This window comes from Gekko japonicus, unplaced genomic scaffold, assembly GCF_001447785.1.
Source record: "Gekko japonicus isolate JY-2015 unplaced genomic scaffold, Gekko_japonicus_V1.1 scaffold354, whole genome shotgun sequence".
Taxonomy (NCBI): Eukaryota; Metazoa; Chordata; class Lepidosauria; order Squamata; family Gekkonidae; genus Gekko; species Gekko japonicus.
The window spans coordinates 422,086-440,184 of NW_015161415.1; the positions used below are offsets into that span (position 1 = coordinate 422,086).

General features: G+C 39.8%; 1 protein-coding gene across 1 annotated transcript in view; it reads left to right on the forward strand.

Moving 5' to 3' along the window:
• Positions 1-18,099, forward strand: part of IARS (isoleucyl-tRNA synthetase) — a 125,576-nt gene that overhangs the window by 53,320 nt on the left and 54,157 nt on the right. The window contains 6 exon segments of the mRNA XM_015427543.1: positions 7,373-7,499; positions 10,996-11,069; positions 13,251-13,397; positions 13,399-13,443; positions 16,011-16,097; positions 16,611-16,694. Of these exon segments, the coding sequence (XP_015283029.1) occupies positions 7,373-7,499; positions 10,996-11,069; positions 13,251-13,397; positions 13,399-13,443; positions 16,011-16,097; positions 16,611-16,694 (564 nt within the window).

Consider the following 18,099-nt stretch of genomic DNA (forward strand, 5'->3'; position numbering starts at 1 on the left):
CTTTCTAATTAGTTTTTAATGAGAGAACTTATTACGAAAGTATTTTTGAACTGGCATGTTTTAAGAACCTAGCAGCACTTTATCTGTTAGAAATTGACTTGAATCCTAGCACTGGGTTACACGGTGTAACTGGTTTCTAAATGTTGGCTTCATTGTTGTTCATATGAAGTGGGGGACAGAAGGGAAACAAATCAGGGTACAAGGTGAAGACTGAAAGATCTCCTGTATCCTGCTTGTACTTAGTGGCCTCTCCCGCACTGTCATTTTTGTCAATTGTTTGTCCCTATTGCTTTAGGGTTTTTTCCCCAAAAAAGTTTTTTGCTCTCTCCTCTCTAGTAGTCCCAGAGGGAGCAAAACACATGTGGGAAAGGGGTGCGGAAACCCAAAGCAATAGGGACAAACGAGTGACAGAAATGACAGCGCGGAAGTGGCCAGTGTAAAACTGAACAGCCTTCTCAGTAATAGTTTGAAAAATCAATTATATAGATTTGGTGAGCTTCCAGAAAACATTTATTTGTTGGAGTCAATAAAAGTAAGATTAGTAATTGACGATTTACCTCCTAGTGTATGTCAGATGAATTCACAGTTTGCATTTGAAAATACCAATCAGCGTTGGTTCAGTATGCACTGGGAGTTGGTTTATGTACATTCTGCCCTTACGTATGTGGTGCATGTGTCGTGTTACATTACAGTTGAGGGAATATGAGTATATATATGATGCCCCTAATCTACACCAGTCTAATGTTCTGATGAGATGGCACATACTTTCTAAATAAATAAGTATTGTTGTCTGCTACAGCTCTCAATCAAAAGTTCTTAAGTATAGGGAGTGTGTTACTGCAGCATGTGTGACTGGTGAACAAGTGGTTGGAAATGTTGGTTCTGATCCATTGCTTGGGGAGGAAGAGGATCAGAGTCTGTCAGCTCCAGAGTGGCAAGCACAATCACCGTCAAATTCAGTTTAACTACCCGCTGTCTTCAGATCATAGAAATTAAAGGTATTTTTCTCCCTATGACCAATGCCATTTGACTAAGATCTACCCCATCTTGCCCTGACACTTTGTTGTTGTATTATATTGTTTTACTGTTTTAGACTGTTTTATCTGTTTTAATTCTGGCACTTGTGCCTCGTTGTTAGCCGCCCTGAGCCTTCGAGGAGGGCGAGATATAAATCCAAAAATAAAATAAATAAAATAAAATAAAGTAAAGATTTTGTTTTATTGAAGAGGGAAGAATGTTTTGTGTCAAGTTCACGGATTACAATTGTTTTTTTAATATAATTTTTTAATTGCTTTTACACTAAAAAACTACCAAGAAATCATGGGGAAGAGGTATTCTACAAACTATGGGAATGGCAGAAAGGAAAGAAACCACTAATAACCCAAGTGGCCAAGGTCAGTTAGCTTAGAAATGCTTAAATTGGTATTTCACTTACAATATTGCTTTAAAAAGAAAAGAAAAAAGGTTAAATCTCATCTTATGTTTAGCATATTACAGATAAACAAAGATAAAAACCGCTTATGCATTTGTCTGATAGGAATAAATCAAGGTTACTAAAAATTTCTTGAGCCACAGATCATACGTTTCTTCTTCCTTACAAGTTCCACAAAGCTCATAGTCTCATCCGGGATTTAAAATCTTAGGAGCTATTGCTCCTAGTTTGAGTTCAAAGTCATCTTCTGTAGGGCTTCGAGACGTTTTTTCCAGACTTTCCAGGCCGCCTTCTACTTCTGTAGCCTCTTCTTCTTCTGCTGTTTCTTGTTTGTTTTCAGTTTTCTGGAACGGCTCCATAGACGGTTATTCGTATTCGATGATGTATTCATTAGCTACTGTCTCTGCTTCCTTAGATGGCTCTTTAAACTGATTGTAGTGTTTCGAATTTGCAGTTTAGGGTGATCATTTGATCCAGCAGAGGGCGCAGTGCCATAGCAATAATTAAGGGAAAGTCTATGGTTGTTTCCGGTGTCGTGACCTGCTCTGTAAAACTTGCACTTCCAGAAGAAGGGTTGAGCTTCGCCATTTTTTTCTCCCAGATATCGGTGAAGTTGTTTACCCATATTGGGAGCCTACACAGAAGCAGATGGAGATGGAGTGATTAGATGGTGCCATTGTTTTGTCATCGTTGATATACTAATTGATGTTATTGTTATTGGGTTTTAATTGTTATATTACTTTTAAATATTGGCTTATATTATATGCTTGCAGGGGAGGGTGGGCTAGAAGTCAGATAAAGATAAAGAACAGAAAAAATATTCCATATACTGACTCAAACTTTGTATCTGGAACAGATTACAGTTTAAGAACAACTGTAAACAATGAATGGTCCATGGGGGCCCTCCAGTGGTCTATAGACCGGGGCAGAGCTGGGCAAAGTGGAAAAGGTTGACAAAGTTTAGCAGCACAGCGGAGTCATGTGGGTGACTGGGAGCAAGCCGAGCTCCCAGCAGCACATCAGCTTTCATTCTTCGTCGCTGTGTGCAGTTTCTTGTGTAGAGAACTGGTCCTGGACTGAGAAAAAAATAGAGCAAGGTGCAAAGAAGGCTGGGGCATGTGGGAAAGTGGCAGTGGTAGATCAGTCTAGATTGCAGGTAAGTGACCCACTTGGGACACTATTTTATTTGTTTTATTATTGTGAGCACTGAGCAGGGCTCTTTTTTTTAAAAGGGAAATGAAGTTTACAGTCTGTATACTGAGAACTCATTAACTTTTGGCTTTTTAAAAGAATTTTGTCAAAGAGGTTCTGGAACTCCGTTCTGGTGTGTTCCCTCAGAAAAAAAGCCCCGATTGTGAGAAATCCAGTGGTGACCCACAGGGTTCCGGAAGACCAGTTGAGTTGCCTCTGATTTAGATGACAAAGTAATTTTGGAATGTTTCTGAAATTTTATTCCAATTTTTCAGTTTATTGGGACATTTCTGTGACTCCATATTTTGGTCCTCCATTTTCCAGTAGTTTGTAATTTTATGGTGACAGTATCTAGTGGTTATCAGTCATTATCTGCAACATAGATATGTATATGAAAAGTCGGAGTATAAACAGTTAAACAAATTAGTGTCCTTGCTGCTGTGAATGGATTATAATTCATAAAGATCCTTTTGGACAGTCAGCATATCCTAGTAATACCATTAATAAATTACATGGTATATTGTATCCAGTTATTAACTAATGATATATAAAATCTTTTTTTAGAAAGCAGTGGTCTTTGGAGGTAGATTATAATATAATCACATAGTACAAAGTTTGCTACAAATGAAAAACACCTTCAGCAGACATTAACAGAGTGTTTGAGAGAGCAGAAGTATACTGTTCCTCTTTTTCCATGTCATACCTCACTGTACTGTTGTGCTGTCAGCATTTTCCCTCATTATCTCAGACTTTCAATATTGGAGTCTGTCAAGAAAATATGGAAAGCAGGCTTCAAATGATAAAGCATGGCTAGGGTTAGTTCCCCATGCCTGTATACGGCAGTTCTGTTTACAAAAAGACCTCCTTTCTCATATCTAAAAGGGCCTACTGGGTCCCTCTGTCCTGCTGTTTTCTAAATAAATAAAGATAGCCAAGAGATCTCGTTCTATATCAGTATTTTTCTTATGTCGAGAAGTTATCTGACCTATTACCATTAAGGATCTCTCTTGCATCTCCCACATGTTTGTGTGTGTATTTGTACTTTTCCATGGTTGAAGAGCCTTAAGTCTCTATTCCACCCCATGCCATATCTTTGCTTCTGTTCACCTCCCAATTTGTTCTGCCTTCCTTCAGCTACGAGCAGAGTATTTGCCCCTGCCTAGCAGGCCCGACACCCAAGGGCAAAAGTAGCTCATGTAGACACAGAGTACAATTATAGAAACAAATGGGGAACTCTATATGAAGAAAAATAACAGGAAGGATGCAGTTGATTGGCTTATTGTTCTGACTCTCTCTCTAATTGCTGTCCTTCTTCTTGTTCAGGAGGGGAAAAAACCAGGCAGTGAAGCACTAGAGTAACTTACTGATTAAAAGGTTTCCAATTTCCAACTGCTCCTGAATGACAGAAGTACAGTATTTCAGTTCCAGGGTTTGGAACACTTAATATTTATGAATCGGTATGGTTTAGATAGTACCTTAACTCGTAAACTGACCACTTATTGCTGGTACCTTTCTGCATGCGGCTGTCTCTGGATGGGCAGCTGTTGTCATCACTGAAACACTGTGAACCACAGTGCCTCATGCAGTTTCATTTCACTAAGGGAATGTTTTTGTGGATTGCAGAACCCTTGTGTGCTACGTTCCACAAATATAAGTTTGCATTAAGGCCAACCTAATGGTGCAGTCCAAAACAGTCTCTAAGCCTCTTGAAGACAGTGGGCTTATAAGGGCACAACACTGACTAAGATAGTACTGCAAATTTCTATTATATGGTGATATCAGACTCCAATATGACCCAAACTACAAAGGGTACAATGAATCTTTCTGGCATTTAGAGGCTACATGTGGGTCTTCCTGCTTCATTTTGCTCTCCTGATAAAACTGTTCAGTTTCAAAAATAAATGGAAACACATAGCCATGCTCAAAGATAAATATAATTGGTGTTTGCCTCATTGCATTTGTGGATCTCTTTTTAGAATCTGTTGTTCAAGATAGAAGTAGTGTTTTTTTTAAATCTCGGTCAAGCTGTGGGTACCATCCAGAAGCATTTCAAAGTAGAAAGCTATTGTATCAAACTGCAAGGTTTCAAAGTTCATTTTCCACATTAGTGAACTGTTCAAATGCTGCTTTATCTTAATTTGGTTTCCCCCTTGTGGTTAGATAGGGTCTTGTAAGGTCAGCACAAAGAGTGTAACAGTAATAAGCTCAAACTCTGAAACTTTTAAAGGCAATTACATTCTTTCAGAGCTACAGAACTAATGCTATCTGAACACTAACCTGCAGGGTTTTTCTAGATTTATTTAAACAGTAGTTACACTGGGAGTACAACATATCATTACATAGACTTTCTGAAAATTAAAAATAACTTAGTGTTATTAAAAAAAAGAAAAGAAAAAATTATAGTCTTTTTAGATCTTAAAGCTTGAAGTGAGATCTGCAGAATATTTCTGTTTGACTGACTTGGATGAAGAAACATTATTATTGTTGGAATTTCATATTAACTTCAGGGTAAATTTAAAGCTGAGATGATGAAGCTTTGGAAAAGTGCAGATGTTTGAGCAAGGAGAAAAGGGTTTTAGGAATAGTAATTCTAATCCATCTTCCCCCCCCCCCCCCAAAAATGAACTTTGCATTGGGTAAACAATGTGTTCTATGCTTAGTCAGGAACAGCACACAAATACTGGGTGTTTGTATAATGCCCAAAAGCAGAATTCGTGCATTGAGGATGTGGTCTTTAAAAAGGATGAATTTGGGCACCAACTGGAATCCCATTGATTGTAAGTGGGCACATGGTAAATAATATGAAGATAAATGAAACAAATGCAGACAGGCACCCCTTTCCCACAGCAGTGTAGTAGTTGGATGCTGCTTTTTGGACATGATTAAAATTCTTAATCTTAAAGATCAGTGACAGACCTGAAATCAAAAAGGTTACAGAACCTCTGAACTCAACATGTGGCTAAGCAAGCTAATATATTTCAGTGTTTTGCCCTGAGGGTGGGTTGGGGTATAAGAGAGGATTTAAAAAGTGAGAAAGTTGTTTAACACTTCAAATGCTTTAAATACTCTGAAAATGTGGAAGTATTTATCACAGTACAAGATGTGTGATTTATAGTGAGGAAGTAAATAGCCCAAGGCTGAACTGAGATTTAAAACAAAGGTTTGAGGTTAATATTGTGAGTTCTTATCCACTGTGCCTTATTATCCTTTAAGCCTTACATACTGAAAAGTCTTACAGTCCTGTCTCTTTTGTCTTCTGGTCATCTAGCCTTTCTGTAAACTGACAAATAGGCAAGCTATGAAAGAGTGATGAAAAATAGAGAAGCCTGTAATTTTAAGCTTTTACTTTATTTTTTCTTGATGAAATGCACTGCAATACATTTCCCTTGTTGAATAAGTTCCTGAGCATTCTAGGTGGGTTAAACTAGGTAGGAGGTAAAAAGTAAGAACGAAAACTTTTCATGAAAATTTCATGCTGCCTGCAAGTACATGATTCTTGAATAGATTTCTTAGTTGAGAAAAAAATGAACAATGATACATATATAACACAGGCTACTTACCTTGGAGGGGGAAAATCATATTCTCTGCTTCAGGAGTTTGTCATAAACAACTGAGTTGCCAAAGAAGATTTCTCTCACACAGAAATCTTCCGTATGGTTTTACAGGGCCGTATGGTTTTACAGGGCCTGTAAAATGGAGCTCTTCCACCAGGCTTTTGGAGCCGCCACCACTACCACTATCCCCCCCCCACTGTTAGTACCATTGGGAATGCCAACTGACATTGTTTGGTGACGAGCCCTGGTCCACTGGACCCCTAATAACTGCCCGAGCCGATTCCCCCCTTTTTTATGACATCTGAAGGATCTTCGTGTAACATCTAATGCAGACCAATGGTACCGACGCAGAAGATTAGCATTTTATTATTATATTTGGTTTTAACATAGTATTTTAATGTTGTATTTATTATCTATATGTATTTGGAATTTTATCTGTTGTAAGCCGCCCTTGACTGGGAGGGCAGGGTAAAAGTTTAATAAATAAATGCATAAAATCTCCTGCTACCCCATTGTTCCTGTATCTAGCCCATTCCTGACTCTTTTTTAAAATAAGTGGTGCTACAATGATGACAAGGCATAAAGGAGCTTAATTCTGCTACTTTCCTCCCAAGTGTGTTATATTTTAGTGAATGACAGAAGGTATTGAAAATAATCCTCCAAAACCCCTGCATCAGCATGAATCCATGTTAATTCCATAATTATTCTGAGAGTCAATAATGACTTTTTACCTTTCTAAAATCTTCCTGCTCTGTCTGTGCATGTCTTTGTGAATCTGTGGTGAGGCCGTAACTTAAGTGCATAAGGTCCCAGGTTTAGTCCACGGCATCTCCAGTTTAAAAGAATCCAGGAGCAGGTGATGTGAAAGACTTCTACCTGAGAGAGACGGCTGCCTGCCAGAGTAGACAATATTGACTTTTATAGACCAGTGATCTATAAGCACATTTCATGTGCTTAATCCCTGCTAATATTAATGAGCCCTGGTTGTTTCAAACATATGCCTTAACCATGATAAGACTGCTGGGTGGAAGTTGCATGAGATTGAGCAAGGCAATGCACTGCCCTGGTCTTTATCTGTTAATCATCCTGGGGAAGTAAATGGAATATATTCTGACAAAATAGTAATATTCTGATGTATAAAAGCTGTGTATGCTTATCAGTTCCTATTAAGTTTGTTCATCTTTTTTAAATGTAGGGTCCCTGACTTTGTGAGAGAGAAGCGGTTTGGAAACTGGTTGAGAGATGCACGGGACTGGGCTATTTCACGAAACAGATACTGGGGGACACCCATCCCATTGTGGGTTAGCGATGATTTTGAAGAGGTAAGAAAGAACATCGTTTGAGCAAGAAAACATTCCAACCCTCAGTTCATTTTCTGTTTTCAGTGGGCAAGAATCTCCAATGAACATATTAAGAATACAATTTAAATTCCTTTTAGTAGGGAGCAAGTTGCAGTGATCTAGTAAGACTAAATCCTAGGAATGCTTGCTTTGTACGTAAGTCCTTTCTACTTAGTATTAAAGTGGCCAATAACATCTTCCTATTGGTCCCTCAACTTCTGTTAAGAGCATTAGAATCTGGTTGGGAATTCTGCAGGGGAAGAAGGGATCTCTGACATCTCGTATTTCACCTCCTATATAGGGTTCTGTGTGGTCTTGCTCCTGGGAAAATTCCTCATTAGTGCAGAATAGTGTAGGCAAGTTTATGATAGGAACTTGTGGGCAGTGTTCCCTCTAAGCTGAGTTAGTGTGAGCTAGCTCACAGTTTTTTAGCCTCCGGCTCACATATTTTGTCTTGGCTCAGGAAGGGACGGCTCCAGAGCAAACTGATTTATGCAATAGCCAAATTGCTCGCTCACAACTTAAATGCAAGTAGCTCACAAAGTAGAATTTTTGCTCACAGGACTCCATAGCTTAGAGGGAACATTGCTTGTGGGTCCATCTTTCTTTCGGTTAAGGCAAGGTAAAAGAATTTGCTCTTCACTCACCTGTCCCCAAGTCAGGGGGTTTGGCAAGAGCCCCAGGAAATTAGAACTTCTAATGCACTTGGAGACCCATTACCTCATTTTGAGAGTTGAGACTAAAATCTCTTCTTCTGGACTTTGCAGCAGAATTATTTCATTGGCACCATCTAGAATCAAAAGCAATGTGAGTCCTTCTATTAAAACTAGCCAAAATAATACAACACATTGTTCAGGCTTTTAAGATGTGTGAGAAAAACACATCTTTCAAGCCATGGTATTAACAGATTTCAGTGTGCATGGGATATGGTTAGCTGATATCTGACTGTACCCCTAGCATGCTGGGAAGAAGAAACAAAAATAGAAGCCATTCAGTAGAAATATAACAGCCAACAGAATTTAGTAAACTACTTTTTTGAGATAGAGATTACCCTTTAAAGTGGAGTGTAATGGACAACATTCCATTATGTGTTATTTCTGTATTTCCCCCTCTTTCCTCTTAGAAAAACATCTTTTTCAAAAGGACTTTCCTGGACACAAAATCTTATTGCATTTATTTATTTATTTGCATTACTTATAGTCTGCCTTTCTCACAGGGACTCAAGGCGGTTTACAGGGAGTCAGTACAATCAACAAAATGGGCCATTCAGTAAACAAGGCACTAGGATTGTAGAAGTCACATAGCATAAGTATTAACATGACATGTTAAGTGGTGCAAGAAGTTACATAACAAGATCCTTCTTACAGTAAACTATTCACAGCAGTATAGACTGCAGTCCCTAATCATCATTTATCCAATTATTTTGTAAAGCATTTTGTACAATGCAACCCTATTACCTCTGCAAAAAGGCCCTCTTGAATAATTCCGTTTTGAATACCTTCTGGAAAGCCAAGAGAGTAGGAGCATTCCTGTCTCCCTCGGGCAGACTGTTCCATAAAGTGGGAGCCACAAGGGAAAAAGTAATGCTTTTGATAAGGTTCCCAATGATGTTCTGCCAGTTTGGTGTAGTGGTTAGGAGTGTGGACTCTAGTCTGGGAGAACCAGGTTTGATTCCCCACTCTTCTGCATGTAGCTGCTGGTGTGACCTTGGGTCAGTCACAAGTTCTTTCAGAGCTGTTTTCTCAAGGGCAGTTTCCGAAAGAGCTCTCTCAGCCCCACCTACCTCACAGGGTTTCTGTTGTGGGAAGGGAAAAAGGGATTGTAAACTGGTCTGAGACATTGGGATATTGAAGGGTGGGGTATAAATCCAATCTCCTCCTCCTCCTCCTCCTCCCCCGGGGATTTACAGACTGGACTCTAGGATAGTTAGGCGGATAGGGAACTGGCTGGAGAACTGCACTCAAAGAGTAGTTGTCAATGGCATTTCATCTGACTGGAGGGAGGTATTCTGTGGGGTGCCACAAGGCTCAGTTCTGGGCCTGGTACTTTTCAATATTTTTATAAATGGATGAGGGGGTGGAGGGACTACTCATTAAATTTTCTGATGCCATCAAATTGGGAAGAGTAGCAAACACACCAGAAGATAGATTCAGCAATATCTGAGCACACTGAAAAAGTGGACGGATGTGAATACGATGCAATTCAACAATAAGGATGTGGAGAGAATGAAGTGGGTGCAAAAGAGAGTGACTAAGATAATCAGGGACCTGGAGACCAAGCCCTACAAGGAAAGGCTAAGACGTGGGGATGTTGCCAGGTCGCATGGGCACTCTATGCAGCCTTTGTTGACTATAAGAGGGCACTTGATAGCATCTCATGAGACACATTATGGTTAAAACTAGAGGCTTCTACAATAGACCACAGACTGCTTGCCCTTGTATGTACGTTATATGAAAACAATTACTTGTCAGTGAGATGTAATCCACGAGGTCAACTGTCCCATAAAGTCCCGGTTAGGAGAGGTGTGAAGCAAGGATGCATCCTCCCTCCATTATTATTTAACTTCTATATAAATTCTGTGGTGCAAGCCTTAACCAGTTCTGACTTTTATTCACCTGATATGACAAATAGACCAATCTCCGCATTACTATATGCGGATCATACTCTGAAATAGGGCTTAGAAGAGCGCCCTGGGAACTTACAGCTTACTGCAAAGAGGAGCACTTAACAGTCAACCTTTTGAAGATCAAAATTGTCTTCTGTAAAAGAAGTTTACTTTGAAATAAGTTAAATATTTAAGACAAGGTTTTATACACTGAAAATATTTCATAGGAATGCCTAAGGACTTTTTTCATTTTTTTCCAATAGATATTTTGAGGACGTTGGGGAAAAATACAAAATTCCTATGAAGTACTTTTTTTACTTTGGGAATAAGTAGAATGATTTTAATACAAGGTATTAATCAAAATAGATAGTATTTACTTTTTCAATTGGAAAAATAAAGACCTTTAGGGGAACACTGAGAATTCCTTAGTAAAATGTACTAAGATAACAGGTTTCAGTTCTCTTGCTTTAGTATTGGGTATAGTTGCAGTTTTCTTTATTGAAAATTAGGCTATTTATACTTTTATATTCATTGGGATATTTTTGGAATTTAATTTTATATGCTAACTAAGTTTTGAACAATAGTATACATACTTAGCATCAAGCTGTAAATGTGCTTAGTGCCGGGTGAAAATGCTCTGGGTTTGTTAGGCCTTCAGGAAGATGTTATTTCATTATCTATCTATATAGTTTGATTCTGGAAAAGCTTTTATCTCCATATTGAAAGTTAAAAATCATACTTAAAGCTGGCTAGCTAAAAATGCAGCACCCATTGAGACATTGCAGTTGTATGTATCCGCTGTGAGCTGTGAGTAACATTGCAGCATTGTTTAAACATGATAAATATTTTTTAATATCGTCTTTTTCGGTACAGGTGGTCTGCATTGGGTCTGTAGCAGAGCTGGAAGAGCTGTCAGGAGTGAAAGTCACTGATCTCCACAGGGAAAGGTTAGTGATTATGACAAATGGAAGTCAGAATTTGTTATAATTTTATAATAGCTAGGACTTTTTGTCCAGACTGAATCTATTTTTATAGCATACCCCTCATTTTAGAATCTTGGAAGTGCTGTTTGCTCAGACCAGTATGAACTGGTAGATAGTTAAACTTTCTTCCTAGTAAAGTTTATGAAAAGGTATCCATTCCTTTGTTTGCTCCTTGAGAAAAGGGAAGGGATGTACTGTGGGGTAGTATCTATCTCTTCACTGGAGCTGCGGTGGCTCAAGTGGTTAAGACGCTGAACTGCAGACTGTGGAAGGTCAGTTCGAGACCCGAATTGCTGCATGACGGAGTGAGCTCCCGTCTCTAGTTCCAGCTCCTGCCAACCTAGCAGTTCGAAAGCAAGAAATTGCAAGTAGATAAATAGGTACCACTTCAGTGGGAAGGTAACAGCGTTCCATACGCCTTGGTGTTTAGTCATGCCGTCCACATGACCACGGAAGCATCTTCGGACGGTGCTGGCTCTTCGGCTTTGAAACGGAGATGAGCCCCGCAACCCTAGAGTCAGATTCGACTGGCTTTCGAGCAAGGGAACCTTTACCTTTATCTATCTCTTCAGAATTTTCTTTCATGCTAACTGACTAGTTTGCTTTGCTAGTTGTATAGCCTAGCCTTCTAATTCATGTGGTATGTGTTATCTCATTTTTATCCTGCCTTTCCTCTAAGGAGCTCAGGGGGCTTATTTCCCTTCCTCATAGTCTCACAACAACTCTGTGAGGTAGGTTAGGCTGAGGCTGCATGATTGACTCAGGGTCACCCACTGATATACATGGCCGAGTGGGGATTTGAACCTGGATCTCCCAGGTTCTCATCCTAACATGGTAACCATTATGCACACTACATTTCTGTCCTTTACCATCCTGAGAAGTAGCTTTTGAAAGCCCTGCTACTTGAAAAAGGTATGGTCAGGCAGCCTACCACCTCTGATGAAGGTGTCCCTTTGGCAAAAGCCACAGGTTGGGCTTCATGATTATAGCACATTTATACTTTTGTGTTCAGAGGACTGTAGACTCCAAGAGGGATACTTTGCATCACCCTATTTGAAAGGCAAATTCTGAATTTGAAGTCTTTAACTATTAGAACGTAGTACCTATGTATGTCAAGTAATTTACTAGAAAGTTAATCATTTCTTGCTCCATTTATCTATGCTGCTACCCCCTTCACCCTTCTCTGTCAAGATGCTGAGGACTGCTGGCTTGGCTAACATTTTGAGGTTGGATGGAGAGCAACCTATAGTAACTCAGTGTGACATGCATATATAGGCTAAATCTTTTGTCTTTTGGTTATATTTTTTTAAAATTATCCCGTATATCAATAGCTTGAATTCAGTTATTCCAATGGAACATTGGGGGTTGGGTTGGGTTAACCTTCATGCTATAGATCTGGAGTGAGTAAAAGCTAATTTTGAAAAGCCTTTCGCTCAGTTCACATGAGAGTTCATAGGAGTTTTTTTTTCCTGTGCTACCCAAAACATCTCAATTTTTCCAATGGCAAAAAGTCCCTGTGTCTTTCAAAATGTTTATCCCCCCTCCCTTGGACGTTCATTTTTCTAGCTAGGGCTCACAAAGAGTCTATGTTCAGCTTAAATAGGATGGTACAGATCTGTGTGTGTTGAACTTTAAGAAATTTTCCTTTTGGGGTTGGCTTTTAGGTTTCCAGAGTTGCCAAGTAATAAAAGCTTTGCGGTAGACTCCCACAGTACATTGTCATATTCAAGTTCTTAATGAAATTGGACTGTGCAAGAGAGAGTGGGTCAAAAGATAGTCTTCTGATTCTTTGATTCATTAGGGATCATGGCTTGTGCTAAATGTTATCCAGATATCTGTTGACCATCATACTTTTAAAAATAACTTATGGATAAGGGAATTTAGTGTACAGTTTAGTCTGTAATACAAGAATTTAATTGCAAATCTAGTACAGATAGACTTATACTGAATCAGTGAAGCCCTTTAAATCCTGAAATGGATTCCTGGAAAAATGTGTAAAAGCATGTTGCAAAGTATCTGAAGAATGTTTAGAATAGCCAACAGTCTTTATAGTATGGGTTGCATAATGCTAATTTCCTATTTGTGCAACTGAAATGCATTGTCTAAACTATATTGCTGGTAAGTATATATATTTTTTTCTTTTAGTGTTGATCAAGTAACAGTTCCTTCACGCTGTGGCAAAGGTGTTCTACATCGCATTTCAGAAGTTTTTGACTGTTGGTTTGAGAGCGGAAGCATGCCTTATGCCCAGGTCCATTATCCATTTGAAAACAAGAAAGAATTTGAAGATGCAACCTGCTGACTTCATTGCCGAAGGCATTGATCAACCCAGAGGATGGTAACTTTTTTTTTGTCATTACCTTATACAGTGTAGAGCCTTTGTCAGTCTGAATGATCTTAATTTAGCCAAACAGCATTTGGCCACCGTGTTATCTATAATTTATAAGTCCGTGCTCTGCTAATGAAGTTTCTCAGATACAATTTGTATGAAAAGCTTCAAAGTATTAATGCTGTTGTTAGAACCACAGTGTGCTCAGTGCTGTGTGGAATGCAGATGAGACATTGTAATTCTTCTGTTCAGACTCAGGCAGATGTGTAGTATAGAGAGGCCAGGAACTGAGGATAGTTAGGATGGTAGTGAGGAAGGGGAATGGGACAGGAAATATAGGACAGTGAAGCTGTTTCCACTTTCTGGACTCAATAATTCTTGCCCATGCTTTATAGATGCAGTTATGAGGCCGCTGAATGAGATTGCCTGGAGCAGTGGGGTTGAGGGTCATATGGAGATGATGCCGAGCTCTGTATTTCATTATCCAAATCTCTAGACTCACCTGTCTTGTTTCTGAACCAGTACTTTGAGGCCATGGCTAGGAGGTTAAAGCTGAACAAACTGAAGCTGAATCCAGGCAGGACTGAGATAATGCTAGTCAGGAAGGCTGATGTTCTGGAGGGACTGGTTCCACTCGTCCTGGATAGCATAGAATTGGCTTTTTCAGAGGAGGTTAAGAACTTGAGAGTTCTCCTGGATGCAGCCTTGCTATTGGAAAAAAACAGGTTGGTTCAGTGGCTGACTACCTTCTGTCAGTGGCATCTCATTCATCATCTCTGCCCTCTCTTGGAATCAGCTGATCTGGCCATGCTAATGCTTTTGTACCCTCACAGCTGGATTACTGTAACATGGTCTACTGTAACATGCCCTTGAAGACAGCCTGGAAACTGCCACTGGTCCAGACTGTTGCAGCCCCGTTACTGTCAGTAGCTAGCCAGTGGGAATGTATGTTGCCCTTTTTGAAAGAGCTACACTGGCTGCCAGTGCAGGTTATTACCTTTAAAACCCTTCATGGTGCTGCTTATGATCTTTAAAGCTCTTCACAGCCTGGTGCCCACATATCTGAAGGACCATGTCCTGCCATATGATCCCATCTGCCATCTATGGTCTTCAGGCTGCCACCAGCTGGCTGTTCCACCACTTAGGGTAACCAGAACCCAGGCATTTTCCATTGTGGTCTCCACTTTGTGGAATCCTCTCCTGTAAAGATGAGGGGATCCCCCTTGTTGAAGGTTTTCAGAAGACCGTGCAAGTTTTGGTGGTTTGCCAGTGCTTTTGATGGGGTAAAGAACAGGAGCTAATATTTTGGGAGGGGAAGTGTTTAGGGATGGTATTCTGTTTGGTTTTGATTTGTAATTTGTTAATTATTACTTGTAAGTTGTGTTTAGCATAGAGGCAAGGTCGGATATAAATATTTTAGTGAATAAATGACTGCTTGGCTAAGCAAGGGTATTCCTGAGAGTTGTTTTGTGGCGTACATGTGATTGTTAAGAAGTTTCTCACTTTTTCAGGGCCAAGGCTGCTTAGTTTCAGCAGACATCCACATTACCTGGTGAAAGCCAGTCAAGAAAAGCGTAATTGTTTTGGTGACTTATTGCATCTTATTGATGCTTCTCTCTCTCACCTTTCCGCTCACTTTTTAACACCCCCACTCATGAGCACTGAGCATGCAGTGTTCTTAGAATGTGGAGGGCATTTGTGAGTCAATTAAAGAGTGTGTGTGGGGGGAATACTAAGCTGGGGATATTGGCCTGCCCTAGTCTGTAAGAGTCCATAGTATGCTAAAAGAGGAGAGCCGAATTGCTGGAACAAAAAAATTCTGAGCATTTCTTTCCTCTCCCCCCATAATCTTCATGGACCCCAGCTCACACAATCTGTTCATTGTTGTAATTCCCATAGCTTATATAAGGAAAAAGTGTTAGCTATAAGAATTATTTTTCTTCATTTCGGCATTTAAAAATAAATAAATTATGTATTGGGGAGAAAATATACAATGCAAACCATTAGCGTTGCTGCACATTAGATTTACCTGAGTATAGAGGGAGTACAGGATATAGTTTGAAAAGTGACAATTGCTATTTAAGTAACTAGTTTTCTAGTTTTCAAGTGTGGTATTGATGATTGTTGTGCTTGTGTGCATATGTTCACACTATTCGTGCCTCTGTACTGAAGAGGATCTAGTAACATTTTCAGGCAAGATTTACAGATATTATGTAAGCAGTGGTATAGATGCATACTATAAAAATAGAAATACTGCATTATTTATGTTGTTTGGTTTTGTTTGGCAGTTAGGAGTATTCCTTTGACACAGTAGTTTTGTACTGTTGCATAATAATGTAGTTTGTTATAAGAAACTAGTAATTGGGGAAATAATACAAGAACAGAATTTTGGACAAGGCACCCTGGGTTTCTGTCCCCCCCCCCTCCTTTTTTTTGGTGTTCCCAGGGTACTAGAATGATTCAGTTCTGTTTAATTAAAGTGTAAAGGCATGTAAGAGCTGAAAGCATGCTGCTTTAGCATCAGGTAGTCTAGAATGTGGCTTGTCAGCTGCTAATTACTGCATTATTTTTTTCAGGTTTTACACTTTGCTAGTGTTATCTACAGCTCTTTTTGGGAAGCCTCCTTTCAAGAATGTCATTGTAAATGGTCTAGTTCTTGCCAGGTGAGTATAATACTTTGCTGTTTCCCAAATTTCTGCTTCAGCTGAAATGTGTGCTACAAATGTTAAGCTTTTAAGTATAGTTCTTGCTTTAAGTACATCGGTTAAGCCCTGGAAGGTATGTGAAGTTGGCAGAGGAGGTCAGCCATTACACCAGTAAGAAATCTTGAACTGTAGATGAGCCCCGGTGATTCTACTGTGAAGGGTTCAACCCCTTCAGAAAAGAGCTATGTTTAAATCTCTAGTATGAAGCAAAAAAGGGTAGAATACATTAAATAGTTTCATCTAAATAAGGCTTGGGATTACTTTACAGTCTTAAATATGTGAAGGAAATCTATGCTGCTCTCTTTGTCTATGCCACTGATGTTTATATTGCCATAGTTTAATTGTTGTCAAGGGCCTGTTGCTTTAGTCATAAAAACAGTGCACTTATTTCTCAGGAGTAATTAATTGTGACAATTTTATCAGCAATATATGTATATATTGTCATAGTATCCATGATTTATCTCTTCCTAGTGATGGGCAAAAGATGAGCAAACGAAAGAAGAATTATCCCGATCCAGTAAACATTGTAAACTCATATGGGGCTGATGCACTGAGGTCAGAAACTGCAGTTTTTCTTTCTTTTTTATATTTAATGTTCAGGGATCCACCATTTTGCAGATTGTTTTGGTTTTTTCATGTGCTGCTCTGCAGCATTGGCACACATGTTTGATTCCCCCATCCCTGTATTGCAGATAACCTTTTAAAAAGTGCAATTACTTTGTGTTGTGCAAAAAAGAAAGCATTGAGGAATATTGAGCCGCCCTGAGTCTGCTTCGGGGGTGGGGGGGGGAGCACAGGGTACAAATCAAATCAAAACATTCAATCAGTCAATCTTGGTGAAACTGTGAATTAGGCCTAGCCTAGACAATGCAGCAAAATGTGGTGGTAGACGTTGGAGGTGGCAGAATAGATTATACCAAGTCAGACAGCAGGTGGAGAGAGAGTCACATTTTTAAATATTTCTAGATATAAAAACACTCTACATATAAAATAGTAGCACATCAAGTAGAAAGTTCTAGCCTAGCCCTGGAGTCCATCCTGCTATCTCATTACAATATAGGTCAGGCCTTAGTCAGGTTTGTTTAAGGCTTGTTTGTTTAGAAATGACCTTTTCTTACAATTCACCAACTTTCCCCCTTAACCTGTTTTTTTGAAGCATTGATGGATGTCTGCAAATTTGGCTTACAATACTGGGAAAGGTTCTAATGAGGAGGAATGGGGTTGGGATCAGACAGTGGACAGGACAAGGCACATTGACCAGGATGTGCAGACTTAGCTGCTGTGCATGGTGGGGAAGTGTGATTGTGCCCTTGCCCAGGAAAGTCTGTCCTGATTGTTGGCTTTCCAGGTGTTCACGCAAAAGTATGATGCTTGTATGGCACTTGTACACACACCAAACAAATGGATTCCGAGATTTTATTTGGTTATAGTGGTTGCATGGTTTGTATGTGTGCATATGACTTTGTGTATAGGTGCTATGCAAACATTATGCCCAGGGCTTTTTTTGTAGAAAAAGCCCAGCAGAAACTCATTAGCATAATAGGCCACACCAACAGTAGAAACTCATTAGCATATTAGGCCACACCCCATGCCTTCCCTTGGTTTGCCTGGGTGCCCCGCGGCTGCGGGGAGCCCAGGCAAGCCAACCTTTGGACAGAGCCCCCCCTGGCCCGTCCGCCTCAGAGTAGCCGGGGGGGGGGTTTGCTCTCCAGGCCTTCCCTCTGTAGCCACACATGCAGAGGTTTTGGCTGTAGTGGGCGTGGCCAACTCTGAAGCCAGCCGGAACTCCGTTCCTGTGCGTTCCTGCCCAAAAATAGCCCTGATTATGCCCATCTCTGTGTTATCTGGAGATAGGACAGTTGTTTCTCAAGCATGTGGGATGGGGTGGTATGTCTGCATGAACCAGCCTATTGTGAGATATCTTGTTTGCACAAATAAGAGGCTTTAAGGGAAGGTTTGC